Below are 13,773 nucleotides of genomic sequence, written 5' to 3' on the forward strand. Positions count from 1 at the left end.
ATAGCAAGTTTCTAAAGGCTCAAAGAAATAACCAAGACACTTTCAGATGTGAGGTTTTCTCAGTGGCAACACTATTGGGTTTGAGGCCATATAATTTTTTTGTTGTAGGGGACTGTCCTGTACATTGTAGTACATTTAGCAGCATCCCCAACCTCTACCCACTAGATGCCAGTAGTAGTCCCCCACATCCCAAACTGACAGCAAAAAATGTTTCTAAATTCTGACAACTCCCAAGGGGTGGGAATTACCACCAGTTAAGCACCACTGGCCTATACAAATAAATTGACTTATTCTTTGAAAGAATAAGACATGGTTGAGAATTAGAAGTAGACAAATATGGCTGCAATTGGGACTTAAGTAGGAGCTTGGGGGGAGATAGAACCAAACCATATCTTAAAACAAATCATTAATGAAATTTAAATTTTGGATTTTGGATTTTGGATTTTGTTTCACAGGTAACAGAGAATCATTAAAGGACTTTCAAAAAGGGGTAATATGGTTAAATTTTCTTTTAATGAAAATTTTTTTATTTAAGTAAGAAAGTATTGAAAAGACAGTAACTATCATACAACTCTTGAGATAGTAACTACATGAAATAAAGTAGAGGAGGTAGAAAAGAAGTGGGAGATCTGCTGCATCTGTGAGATAGAATTATCAAAACGGGGCCACAGACTGTTCATTAAAGTGCAGGGCCAGGAAACTGAGGATTCCCATAAAGTTCCTGGCTTGGACGAGTGGATAGGTGGTGGGGAAAACAGAAGGAATGTACATCTGTAGATAAAGATAATAAATTCAGTTTTGTATACACTGCACCATTATTAGTCCAAATGGGCAAATAATCCTATCACCTAGTGACAGCGTATAGAGTCAGAAGAGGGACAAGATTGGATCTCTAGAGGATGGCTTATCTTTAAAGGCAGATGGAAGAGAAGGAAACTCAAAGGTAGCAGTTCCTAACAGGTCAGGAACACCAGAAGAATGTGGTGTCCAGGAGCCAAGAGATAGGTATTTTCAAGGTGTAGTTTGTCAAGCAGGTTATATGATGTAGGGAATGATACCAAAGAAGCCAGTTATTGGTATATGTAACCTTGCTCAAGGAGTTTGGTGGGAGCAGAAGCCATAGCTATGGGCAGAGGACAGACAGGAAATACAGCGAGTGTCATGAACTTCAATTAGTCTTTAAAGACAACTCCTACTTTCCTGGCCAACAACCTCCAACCTCAGCTACAGGTCAAGTTGGCATGAAAGCTCTGTGGATGGACCATGCCCACCTCTTGTGTATGCTTTGAGTTGATTTTCAGTTTCTATACTATATTATTTGTGGCTTCCCTAAGGTTACTTTTCAAAATATTTTTACTTTATGCATTCTGGTTGTTGTTTTTAAATCTTATTTGCCACCTGTTTCCAGCATATATCACTCCCTCCTTTTCTTGTTTCTTCTTCAAACAGGCTTGCATTTTTCAAGGCAATATCAGAGAATATGACCTGCCCTCCCCAGGTCAGTGACATTTCAGAGAAACTTAGCTCCATTTGCCTGAGAATACCTTAAGTCTCCCAAGAAGAGTAATAAAGTGTATTTGGAACTTTGCCATTAGTTTCCACACATTCACTAATTCTGAATTCTCTCAAAACAGAAGGGGTAGTCAAAGGCCTATGTCACCTTCTCCACAGGGTGCTCCTGGTGGGAAAGGAACTCATCCCAAGGAAGAAAAAACCTGACAGTCCATGACACTATCAGATACCATAAGAGATACCATCTTATTGTCTGGTATGCAAATTTTATTTTTTTTAGTTTCTTCTCACACCACTGCTTTTTCTATTATCAACTAAATAAAAGTTTCTGTTTAATACATCACTTGAAAATAAATGAATAAATGTTGCCAAATTTAGTAAATACAATATGGCAAAAATCAGAGGGCATTAGGACTCAAGCCTCATTCATGCAATATACTTGAATCCATTGACAAGGCATGCTAAAAATGGGTGTGAGGACTGAAAAAATATAGTTGCTTTAACCCCAACATGTATTAAACTTGTTTCAGACAACTATTACCCTTTATTGGGAAAAATGAGGGTAAAAATGGTCAAAGTTATTGCTTTTTATTTTCTCTTTATTGCTAAAATAAGTAACTTCACTCTGTAACAATCACTGGACAGAGAGAGGACTATAACTGTCAGCTTCACAGAATCTGTCTTTTAGTCTGAACTCTGTCCCTCTCAACAATTATTGGCATATTGTTCCAAAAAAACCAAAGTCTCTAGCAGATCTGAATCAAACACCTGATTATTCTACAGTGTTCCGATTTAAAATATAGGTGACATGGCAAACTCAGGATTCACCTAGATAGGGTGTAGAAGCCTGGAAGTTACTTCAGAGAAATAGGATCTGAGGATCTCTAGATTCTAGAGAAGCTGGAACTTAGAATATATTTTTACCAAATTTGGAAGGCATTTTGGTTATTTATAACTTAATACATCAGTTAGGTGGTACTGGTGAAATTAACTTTAGGGCAGAGAGGAAACTCTCTAGATACTCAGCATCCAAGCAGCTGACAAGAGGTACAAATGAGGACCTTGTATTACTACCAAGCAAGAGAAGCATGCTACGTTAAGACACTATATTAAAAAATAAAAAAAAAGTGTTTTCAAATACAAATCTATCAGTTATGGTTAATTAAGTTATAAATGACAGAAAACCCAAAACTAACTAGTTTAACAAAAGATATTTATTGGCTCACATAGCTATAAGGTCCAGAGGTAGATCTACTTCAAGTAAGGCTTGGTCTAGTGGCTCAAATGATGTCACCAAGGACCCAGTTTCTGTTTTACCACTGTCTTCTTTGGTATAGGCTTCATCCTTGGGCTCTGCTTGGTAGCACCTAGAAGCTCCAGACTCTCCACATTAAATAGAAAAAACATGGTTGCTACAATTCCAGGCCTATCTTCCTACATACCAGGAAGTCCAGCGATCAGCTCCTTCAGTGGGTCTCATTTCCAGAAGGCCCAGCTTCTCTGCGCTTCACTGTGGCTAACAGAATGGGATAAATGGATTGACCCAAGCCAAACAGTCTACTCAAAGCTGGATGTAGAGCCAAACAACATAACTGAGAATAGTCCAAAGATTAATTTGGGTTACTGTGCCCAGAGGGAATGGGAATTTATGCTAGTAACCAAATAAGAGATGATCACTGTAGAGCTCCAAACTGAAAGCCACAAAAACAGATGCTCAAAATGGCAGTAACTGATTTGTGACTGAGTTGCTTCTAAAATAGGCAATTTTGTGGCCGGCTCTGGGTTACAAAACAAGAAACTTAATAGTTTTCCCAAAAAATTCTACCTAGGCAAGCCACTTACATTATGTGAATGACTCTATTTACTATTTTCATATTTCCAATCTTACTACTGAAAATTTCCAAGATAAATTTTTACCATGCCCAATTATTGATTTTAATATATTGTTAATTGTAATTTATCAGAAAATACCTGAAATTTTTCTTTGTATTTGTCCAGAATTTAGAAATTAAGTCGCAATTTTATTTCTCTTCTGATTTTTAGATGTTTGGAAAGTATCATTACAAATTGAAAGGTCTTCCATGTTACAATTGTTTCATTTCCTATCCCTGTGATCATGTGTTTCATATATTTCCTTTGATCCAATTCCTTCTCGTGATATTGATCTTAACCCTAAATGGGAAAGCCTGTTGGATCTCTGAATGAACTAATGAGTTTCTGTAGCAGGCCAAGCAAAATGCCATTTCTTTCTACAGATGATACCTTTATGAATGTGTTTAAATACGGAGTTTGTGACACAGGCTCAGGACTCAGGGAAAGACAATGAGGAATTCTCTTGATGGGGGCCATCCATTTCCATATGCTATAATTCACTCCTTCCAGAATGCCTAACTTTTGTCATATTTTGATAATTCCCTCATTATAGTACTTCTAAAACTCTTGCCATTCTACTACCCTGTTTATACACATTTACATCTTTGAGAATTCCTGGGATCAATCAATTTCTATGATGTTCCTCTATAAATCCAAACTGCTCCTTCTTCATTATTCCACTTTCAGTGTATGGCTCCCTCCTATTTTAAGATAATGACCACCTGCAGAATATACATTATTCTCACTCTTGAAGTTTATGAACATTTATGGTTTTACTGAGCACCTCTTTGCAGCAGTTGGAATTTCAACCCTGTAATTCCAACTATTGTCTATGTGTATCTACTAGTTATGATGCCAACCCCTCACTTGCTCTCTTTCTCAGCATCTTTTTCCCCTCTCCTTTTGACTCCTTTAATACCAAATTGGTATCCCACAGGACTGAATCCTGGATCCTCTTATCTTTCTACACTCTCTCTAGGGCAATACTGTCCAATAGTACTTTCTGAATTATGTAGATGTTTTATATCTACACTATCCAAAATAGCGATTAACTGCCATGTATGGTTATTGAGCTCTTGATATGTGACCAGTGAGCCTGAGGGACTAAATTTTTAATTTAATTAATTTTAATTTTAATAGCCACATGTGGTTAGTTGCTACTGCACTGGACAGTACAGCTCTAGGGGATTTGATTCATTCCTCAAAATGCTCTAGGAATTATACTCATTTCTTCTCATGGCTTTTATATATTCTGCTTATTTGATGGCTCTCCAATGTACAGCTCCAATCATAACTGTATATACAATTGCCTATTTGAAATTTCCACTTGCACATTCCAAATATATTAATCCAAAGTAGATTTGTTGCTCACCAAACATATGTCCTTTTCAGTCCTACCCATGCCAGTAAATGGCACCAGTCCACTCAGCTGCCCAAGCCAGAATGCAGAAACACATCCTTGATTCTTTCCTATCTGTTACCCCTTGTATCCAATCCATTCACAGGTCAGTAATTTTATTTCAAAAATATATCTTCAATCCACCCACTTCTCTCCATCATTATCACCATGTTCTCCAGGCCACAGCTGCCTCCAACTTGAACTGCTACTACAGTCTCCAACATGACCTCCCCTTTCACTCTTGTCCCATTACAAACCATTTTCTACTTAGCACCAAGAGTTATGATCATATAAATCAAATGTTCATTCCTCCATTGAAAAGGATTTTGGATAATGTTGCAATGATATGTGTTGTAGCTATACAAATTTTTTAGAAAAAAGAAATCTCAAACTTGGTTGACATCATATTTTCCAATCCCAGAATGCTTTCTTATAATACAAGGTTAATCAATTCCCCCAAGATTGCACAATGTAGATTACCTTCTGCTACTTTCCCTAAGTTACCTTGGTGACCCCAAGGAGGACCACAAATTCTGAGAAGAGAAAGTTCTGGGGTTAGCAATGTAACTTCAATATCATCTACATCAAATGTCTTTCAGTAAGGCAGACTTATGAAAAGCAAGATTATAGATCGTATCTGTAGAGAGAATAGCTCCAGTATACATAACAAGTAAGTGTTGCCCCTCAGGAGGAAGACTGAGAGAGAGGAATGAGAAGGAAACTTATTCCTTCTCAGTGTTCAGTGTTAATTTTCACTGAACACCCTTTTGAACTATTTCAATTTTTTTTATCCTGTTATATCTGGTCAAAAATAGATTAGTTCCAAAACTTGACAAACAAAAAAGCAATGTAGGTCCTCAAAGAGCAATTTAGCTGGAGTCATGACTAACAGGCATGAGACTATTAGAAAAATACAAGACAACAGATAATTAAACAAGACAACAAAGGTGGCTTTGACTAGAAGGTGAAAAGCAAAAGAGTCAGTTTAGTTGAGAGCTAGATATTAGATGATGAAGAGAAACATTTCGCTAGGAAAACTTGAGCAAATAAAAGTGAGTAGAGGCAGAAATGCATAGTTAAAAAAAGAACAGTGGACTCTGGAGTCAGATAGGCCTGGTTCCAGTCTCAACTCACTTAACCTGCTGAGTGATCTTGAGTGAGTGTTTTATAACTGTTTTCAAGCTCGGATTCCAGAGCATTATAAAATGAGGAATTGTTATCGATTGTTATGAAAATTAAATAATGCATGTAATGTGATTAACATAGTACCTGATACATAGTAGATGATCAACTAAATAGTGGCTAGTATAAATACAGGGGAACAGGAAAACCAAACTTGCTAGAGTAGAGGGTATCTGTTCAGGAGAAGCAAGATAATACTGGTTATTAGGGTAAGAACAAATTATGAAGGTCATCTCATTCTGTTCTTGCAGTTCCTATACTGTAAGACTTACAAACAAGTATCACCAGTATGCATTCTCTAATGTTCAAGAAAGAAAGAGGTCTGGCAGTTATAGGGTTTCTCTCTAGAATGGCGCCTCTGGTGCTTAATCAAGACAGAATTCTGACTGAAGGCTTTCCCACAGTCATTACATTTATAGGGTCTTTCCCCAGTATGGATTCTCTGATGTCGGATAAGGTGTGCCTTGCAAATGAAGCTTTTCCCACAGTCAGTACATTCATGAGGCTTCTCCCCAGTGTGGACTCTCTGGTGCTGAGCAAGGTCAGAGTTCCACATGAAGCCTTTCCCACAGTCCTTACATTCATAAGGCTTCTCCCCAGTGTGGATTCTCTGATGTCGAAGGAGGGCTGGATTTCGAGTAAAGCTTTTCCCACATTCCTTACAAGTATATGGTTTCTCCCCAGTGTGAATTCGCTGATGTTGTATAAGGCTTGTGTTCTGACTAAAGCCTTTCCCACATTCCTTACATTCAAAGGGTTTCTCTCCAGTATGTATTCTCTGATGCCGAATTAGGTTTGACTTCCAAACAAAGGCTTTAGCGCATTCTTGACATTCATAAGGTTTCACTCCAGTATGAATTCTCTGGTGTGCAATGCAATGTGATCTAAAACTGAAAGCCTTCCCACATTCTTCACATCCATACACCTTTTCTCCATTATGAATTCTCTGATGTTGATCAAAGTCTTCATTTTGATCAAAATACTTGCCACATTCTTTACAAATATAGAATACCTTCTCGCTTAGAATTTTTTGATGTCTAGTAAGGTAGATATTGACATCAGTATTCTCTGAATTCTCATCTACTGAGATCATCTCATCCTTGACAGTTACTTCTATAATATCATTTGTAGTATTTTCCACATTTTCCCCATTGGAATAGCCAATCCCCTTCCCTAGCCTTCTTTCCTCCTCTTCACAGTTTTTTCCAAACCAGAATTCCTGGGAGCCATACCACTGAGATCCATGTGATAGCACTATTTGGTCCTGTGCCTCTTCAAAAATTTCCTGTTTCGGAATAAAATCCTCCTTTTCACTCTTCAACTCACCCTCTGAAAGAAGAAATCAGACTGCAAATGTCATCAATACCCTGACAGAGAAAGACTAATGTCACCAGTGGCATTCATATGTCCATTTCACTCCAAGTGCCACCCCTGGGTCTCAGCAGCCCTGCCTTAAGCAGAAATTAGCAAAGCAAGGCTAAAACACAGAAAGGAACCAAAAGCAAAAGCCAGAAACTAGACAGAGAGCTACTGAGGGCTATGATTTCCAGCACCAGACCAAGAACAAGAGAAACAGTTGAATAGGATCCAAATGTAACAAGTTAGAATTCCTTCTACATACCCCAGTCCAGTTTACAACAGAAGAACAGGCCAGGATTCAGGACAGAGGACCTGTTCAGAAATAAAGGATCTTTGTGGTATACCTAAGAAACCTGAACTTGTCATAGGGGGCAGCAGCGAAAAAACCTTCTTCTTCCTCAACATGAAGAAAAGGAAGAGTAGTCTCACTCAATCCAATCACCAGGTATACCATGAAAAAATGTTTACCCACACTAATTCAGGCAAAGTTGGGCAAAAACTCCCTACTCTTTATTACCATAGTGCCTTATTTCACTTATGTTATAACATCATCATACAGCTATAATTATATATTTATGTCTCTGTCTGTCCCATTAGACTATGAGCCCTTCCAAGAGAGGGACCATATCTATCCTTTTTTTTCTTGATCCCTAGCAAATAACACAGTAAGCAAAATACAGCATTTACTTTTAAAATGTTGGTTGACTATAGTGGCCAGATGAATAGGCTATCTGTTCAGTTTGAGCCTAGGACCCAAGAAACATCCTCATTTAATTAATTGTGCTTGTCCACATGAAAGCCGGAAACCTCAGTTTTAGTTTCCTCTTGATTAACTGGTTGATTTGAGGATTTCTGGAGGGTCTTTTATAGAGAATGAATGTTAAAGTGGATTTATAACATTTCACAAAGGAAAAACAGGAAAATGTATAACTGGAAACAAAAATTGCTCTTTTCCCTCTTACTTACCAGCACAAATTAGGCTTGGACCCTCTCCTTGCACTTTCAGGTTCAATGGCTCTTCTACCTGCTCAAACTGGATGATTCTAGGAGGCTTTAGAAACGGATATCCTGTCAGAATCAAGACACAAATAAGGCCAGCTCAGTTGGAGAAGTGGGGCCAATTAGGAAAAAGTAGAGATGGAAGTGGCAGGGAGAGAATGAAGGTGGGTGTCAGTAACAGAATATCTGAAACTTGAAGGGGACAGTAATATAAAGGATAGGAAACAGAGGTCCAAGGAAGTTGCAATTCCATCAATATCCAAAGAGAAAAAAATGTAAACTATCAAGAAGTAGAAATAGGAGAATTGGGAAATAAACTTAAGGAAGTTCTCTTTAATTTATCCTCCAATACAAGCTTCTTGGACCCCTTCAGCTATAAAGAGTAAGGCATCTTTTCTACCAGCTCCAAGAAGTGAAAGCCAGTTGACATAGTAGAAGAATCAGGATAGATGGAATTACAAAGAACTGTTCCTGAGAACCTTCTCTGTCTATGTTGAAAAACCACAATCTTAGTTTCCTTTCTTTCTGTCCACCTATCTATTGCCTTCTTATTCCACAAAGGATTTGAGGCAGTTCAAAGATGGGTTTCTCTCTATGGCATCCATAAGAAATAGCATCACAGCCTCACTCTACTGACAGACTCCTCTAGTCACAAAGGTCTTTGCTAATAAACTCTTCTTCAGCTGAGGTAATAGGTTTTCTCTTAGTAACTCCCATCTAAAGCCTCCTAGATCAATTCTCTTCCTTCCATATAAAACCTTTTATGTTGTAGAATCCAGGCACTGTGTATCCCCTGAGGATTCTCTTCTCTAAGACAAAAGTACACTTTGAATAGGGAAAGATGTGCCCCAGGGAGATCTGCTGCAGGTCCTAGAGCTGGGATTTTGTTCAACGAATTACTTAGCTGTTGGTTTTCTGCCTAATGAAAAGATGAGAAATTCCCATGTGTAGTAGAAGAAGTAAGCACTGAAATTCTGAGAGTGTAAAGCATGTTGTGGTTGTCTTCTTATATCCATTCTAACCCTCCCTCATTGTGGATAATCATACCCTTTGGGTGGAACTGACCCCAATCCCCTGGATAGGCCCTGACTGGTCTAAGCAAATCAAGTTAATTAATCCCATCTCACTCACTATAAAGATTGGCTTGAGGATCCAGGCCAAGCCAATCAGTGCACAATATTTCTCTGGCCACAGTGATCCATTGATTTAGAGCTGGCAAAAGACTCAAAATAGTTCTATTAGACCAACACTTGAGACTTTTGGCTTGGAAAGGTTAAAGGCTGAGGAAGGCCTGCCCAGTTTCTCCTCCCAAATATGAAGAATGAAGCTGAAAGTCCTGAGTACAACTACCAACTACCTTACAGCCACGAGAGGAGCCCGACTGTGGACAAAGCCAACTTACTAGAAGACAGAGAACAGCAGACACTGGAATTCTGATCAGACTTTACCAGCAGTCCACTCTACTGATGGACTTCCCAGTTACATGAAACAGTAAATTCCTCTTTATTGTTTAAACCTGTTTGAGTTTGGTTTTTTTGTTACTTGCAATTAAAAATATCCTAATATGGAAAGACTTCCAGACCCAACAAGGAACTGTGAAAATGGAGAGCCGAGGGCATAGCTTAAGTCCCACTGTACCCACAGAAGAGCCTCTGTTGGAAGAAGGTGAAATGGGGCCAGGGAGGCAGTAGGGAGACACAATTTTCACTAGGAAACTAGGACCAGGAAAGCCCTGTGCTGGGCGTAAAAGAATCCCAGGGCTTTCCCTACCAACAGTCCCTGAGCAATAGGAATTATGTGGCTGAGGGCTGTCAATATTTCTTGATTCCTAATGATCAAGATGGCCATGGAACCCCAAAGGACAGAGTCAGAATCTTCTGCTGCAAGACTTACAAGCAGGCCAAAGAAGTAGAAAATCTACTTCAAATCTGGAAGTAAACAGAAAAGTCAGGGAATAAAGATAAATGGTGGCCATGATGAGAATAGCAGAGGAGGAGGCAAAACAGGTGAATGAATATGGCACACATAAGAGCCAGGAGAAAGCAGGATAAATCAGACTCAAGAAGATGGAAAATCATGGGAACAAAAAGAAAAAAGGGAACCTCACTGGTGTCTACAGCATTGGGTTAAGCAAACATATACCTATTACATTTAAAGTTCGAGACAAGAAGACTGGTCAAATGACTGGAACATGTGTCCTCACTCACCTGAGGAGATGCCCTTCAGGCCCTTTCTATCCAGAACTCCCTGAGGAGCTGAGCACCGGGGTGCTTCCCCTCGTTCCAGCTGGGAAATCAGAGCCGGTTTAGGAAATGGAAATGCTGCTTGAGGGGAAGGAAATGGGACAGGAAGGTGAGTGGGGTCACAAAGAGCAATCCCAAGGCTCCTCCCAAGCCTGTGTCTTCAGGGGTAGGAGAGGAAATGAGGGAAATAACTAAGGCGAAAAAGGGGGAGAAAATGCCTAGGGTAAGGAGCAGGAGACCCCGGGGCACGGGAGGCTTACAAAGGTTGGGAAGTTAACAGAGAAATTGAAAGGTGCTCAATAAGTTTCAATAAGTTTGAGTGAGCATATGAATGATTTCATTCATTGAGGAATTACGCTTTCTTGTTCTTTCCCTCTCTTAGAGCTTTCAAGTTCAGACATCTGCATGAGGATATTTGGTGTAGGGCCAGGATCTCCTACAGAACTGTGGGGTTGGGAAATGGCTCAGTGGGACATCAGGAACCTGCTTTCTTCTTACTGCACCCACAGCAGAGGGTTGGGGAGTGGGAAGCTCTCACCCTAGGGCAAGGAAGTCTTGTATAAGGGCCAAACTGACACCAGAACTTCCCACTTCCCAGCAACTGCTGAGGCTGGGCCATTAAGAATCCAAGAGAGCCTTTGAAGAAGGAGCCAGTAAACTCTAAAGGGCAAAGCCAACAGGGAAAGACCCTTACCCAGGGAAGCCACAACCCCATAATTCTCCAGCATCACATCCCTGTACAGAGCCCTCTGGGCAGGAGCCAGGTCAGTCCATTCATTCTCAGAGAAGTAGACAGCCACATCCTCAAAGGTCACTGACTCCTGAAACAACAGATGTTTAAATGCCCTAGAAATATCCCCGGACCCAAACCTAAATAAGAGGCATACAGGGAGCCAAGAGGTACTAAAGGGGGACATCTGAGTTTCTGGATTCTGAATATCTAAGGGAATGCTCAGCATAAGATTCTGCCCCTACTTACAGAGAAGATACAAGGGATTTAGTCACCAATTTTCTCATGTTTCTTCTTTATCTAGCAAATATCCTCTCATCTTTTTCATGAGTCTCTGCAAAAGTCTTCTCTTTCCATCTCAATACCCAAAATAACTGCCTGTTTTCTAGACCCTCTCCCTTCTTCACAATATGTCCTCCTTCAGAGGTCATCAACCCTTGATAACAAGAGCAACTACCATTTATTGAGCCTGTGTCAATCACTTTGCATATACATTACATATATTACTTTGCATACATACCTCGTAAGGAGGGTATTAGATCTGTTTTACAGAAGAGGAATCCCAGGCTCAGAGAGATGAATTTCCTCAGGTTCAGAACTGAGACAGAACTCAGGCCTGTTTGACTCCCTGGCTCTTATCTATGATGCCACACTATCTTCTGTCCTCACTCCTGCCATTTCCTGTCCCTATGTAGAACCCTTCCTTTTCTTTACCTCCCAGTCATTGCCACCAGCCAAAAAGGCAGCTAAGAACACTCAGATTGTCCTGGGAATAGTACTCAATAGGTTAGATCCTAACTCTGACTTTACTTTCTGCACCCCATGTGCCCAACACACCTCAAAAACATCCCACCCCACTCTTTCTTCCTCATGCCCCAAACTCAACGTCCCCTTTTTTACATGTCTTTGGGAGCCTGCTGCTTCACGTTCTTTCCTTCCTCTCTCACCCTCTTCCTAACCAGGGCTAACTTACAGCTCTCTGTGGCTTTCAAGCTGTCTCTGTACAAAGGAGGTGCTGATTCTGATCCACTTCCCTTTAGCCCTTGCCCCACATAAAGTCCCCAGAGATTTGTTCCTCTACTGCAGGGCTCAAAGGCTTCAGCTGGCTCATCTTTGCCTGCAATAAAGTCCAAATTTCTCTGCACGTAGACAATTCTATTCATCAGGCAGGGATGCAGCTTACCTACCCAGGATCATCTGCCACTACCACTCCCAATCCCTAGCCTCTCACCATTCTGTTAGGAAGCCAAACCCTTTCCTCATCAGCTCAGTGCTCCTGAACATGCAGTTCCTCCAGCCTGAAGATTCCGTTCCTGCAAACTCCTGTTCATCTTAAAACCCACCTTAAACATAACCTGCTCGGTAAAACTAGCCTCACTGAAATTCTGTCCTAGCGCCCTGTGAACATCTCTGCCCCAACATTTGGCTCATACTGGTGTAGCTGCACGTGTGCGTCCCCTGCCGGCTTACATCTGGAAGTACTGAACCCACTCTGTACCCTCCCTATGGGCTGTACCCGACCTCCCTACCGCACGCAGCACTACCCCCTCTACGCCCCTGATCTGGGCCTAAAGCCCGGGGCAGGGGCGAGCCCGCTTTGAGGCGCCTACCCCGCACTCACCCGGCGTGCCCGGGCTGGCGCGGGTTGTCCCCGAAGCAGCTCGAGGGCAAGGTCAAGGCGGGCCCAACTTGCCAGGGCCGCGGCGGTCATGCCGGGCCTCCCTGCGGGGAAGCGAAGGAACGCCGTATCATGTTCCGGGTGGGGAAAGAAACCTTCGGACCGGGGAAGATTTGAAATAGCACAACCTGCGCACGGGACCCACCCAAGCCAGACCTAGGCTCCACGCCCTGTCAGCCCGACCAGCCTAGCCAGCCCCACGCCCAGCTCCCGGTGCTACGCGCATGCCAGACCCCCGCGCCCGGGAGGCGGAGGCCGCTGCACTCGCGGCTCCGGCTTCTCTAGCAGCGTGGAGGCCGCCGCGTCTCTGTGATACTCCCTCCCGACCCGGCAGAAAAGGAGGAAGGGGAGCGTGGTCCAGATTTCTCCAAAACACCTACCGCCCGGGGACGGCCTTTCCCGGTGCTCCTTCTTCCACTGACCGTCTCTTTCTCCTGTCCCTGCTGCCTTTGTGTGGATGGATACTGATATATGGCAGCACTGATTTCAGTTGGCTCTCCCTGCCTCCCTTTACTAGGTTTTACATTCTCAGAGGGGAGATTACGTCCTTGACGCCTCTAACACAAAAAGCCCAGAACATGCCAGATTTTAGGTCTCAGTCCACCAGAAGGAAGGGCTCTTATAGCTCTGATCCGTGTTCTGGTTCAAAACTTTTAGAAAACGGATAGAGAGTCTTATAGTTACCCACATTTTTACTGTTTCCACTATTATTCTATCAAGCATACAACACAAACAAGGCCAAGGCCAAGGCCTGACTGATTTGGCCAGTAAGGATACAATGAGCCACTTTTAGATTCAT

General features: G+C 41.6%; 2 protein-coding genes across 9 annotated transcripts in view; one reads left to right on the plus strand and one right to left on the minus strand.

Moving 5' to 3' along the window:
* Positions 1–13,773, plus strand: part of CYP8B1 (cytochrome P450 family 8 subfamily B member 1) — a 55,781-nt gene that overhangs the window by 12,862 nt on the left and 29,146 nt on the right. For 2 of the 7 annotated variants that reach the window (XR_013162821.1, XM_077129645.1), the window contains exon 3: positions 1,672–1,768. The exons of 2 other annotated variants lie outside the window; for them this stretch is intronic. The gene's annotated coding sequence lies outside the window, so the exon portion shown is untranslated. Of the gene's footprint in view, positions 1–1,449; positions 1,769–2,849; positions 13,199–13,773 lie in introns of those variants that run through there. 3 more of the 7 variants (XR_013162822.1, XR_013162820.1, XM_077129646.1) reach the window with 3 other exon arrangements.
* ZNF662 (zinc finger protein 662) lies at positions 778–13,229 on the minus strand. Of its 2 annotated transcripts, XM_077129644.1 has the most exons (5): positions 12,918–13,229; positions 11,261–11,387; positions 10,531–10,644; positions 8,291–8,392; positions 778–7,294 (listed from the first exon to the last, which is right to left on the minus strand). In XM_077129644.1, exons 1-5 carry the CDS (start codon positions 13,005–13,007, stop codon positions 6,264–6,266), a joined length of 1,464 nt encoding a protein of 487 aa, XP_076985759.1. In that variant the 5' UTR covers positions 13,008–13,229; the 3' UTR covers positions 778–6,263. The 2 variants fall into 2 exon arrangements, with proteins under 2 accessions (XP_076985759.1, XP_076985758.1); XM_077129643.1 differs by lacking the exon at positions 12,918–13,229 and having other exon boundaries at positions 10,531–10,647; positions 11,261–11,809.

Source organism: Tamandua tetradactyla, chromosome 15 (genome assembly GCF_023851605.1).
Source record: "Tamandua tetradactyla isolate mTamTet1 chromosome 15, mTamTet1.pri, whole genome shotgun sequence".
NCBI classification, from domain to species: domain Eukaryota; kingdom Metazoa; phylum Chordata; class Mammalia; order Pilosa; family Myrmecophagidae; genus Tamandua; species Tamandua tetradactyla.

Bases quoted from the DNA above. Each gene is read 5' to 3' on its own strand.
- ZNF662 (XM_077129643.1), bottom strand. From the start codon at position 11,525: ATGCTGAGCATTCCCTTAGATATTCAGAATCCAGAAACTCAGATGTCC. The intron at 10,648-11,260 runs GTAAGGGTCTTT...CTTCCCCTCAAG, and splicing joins TGGGGTTGTGGCTTCCCTGG to CAGCATTTCCATTTCCTAAA. The intron at 7,295-8,290 runs GTAAGTAAGAGG...TTCTTCTTTCAG, and splicing joins TCCAAGCCTAATTTGTGCTG to AGGGTGAGTTGAAGAGTGAA.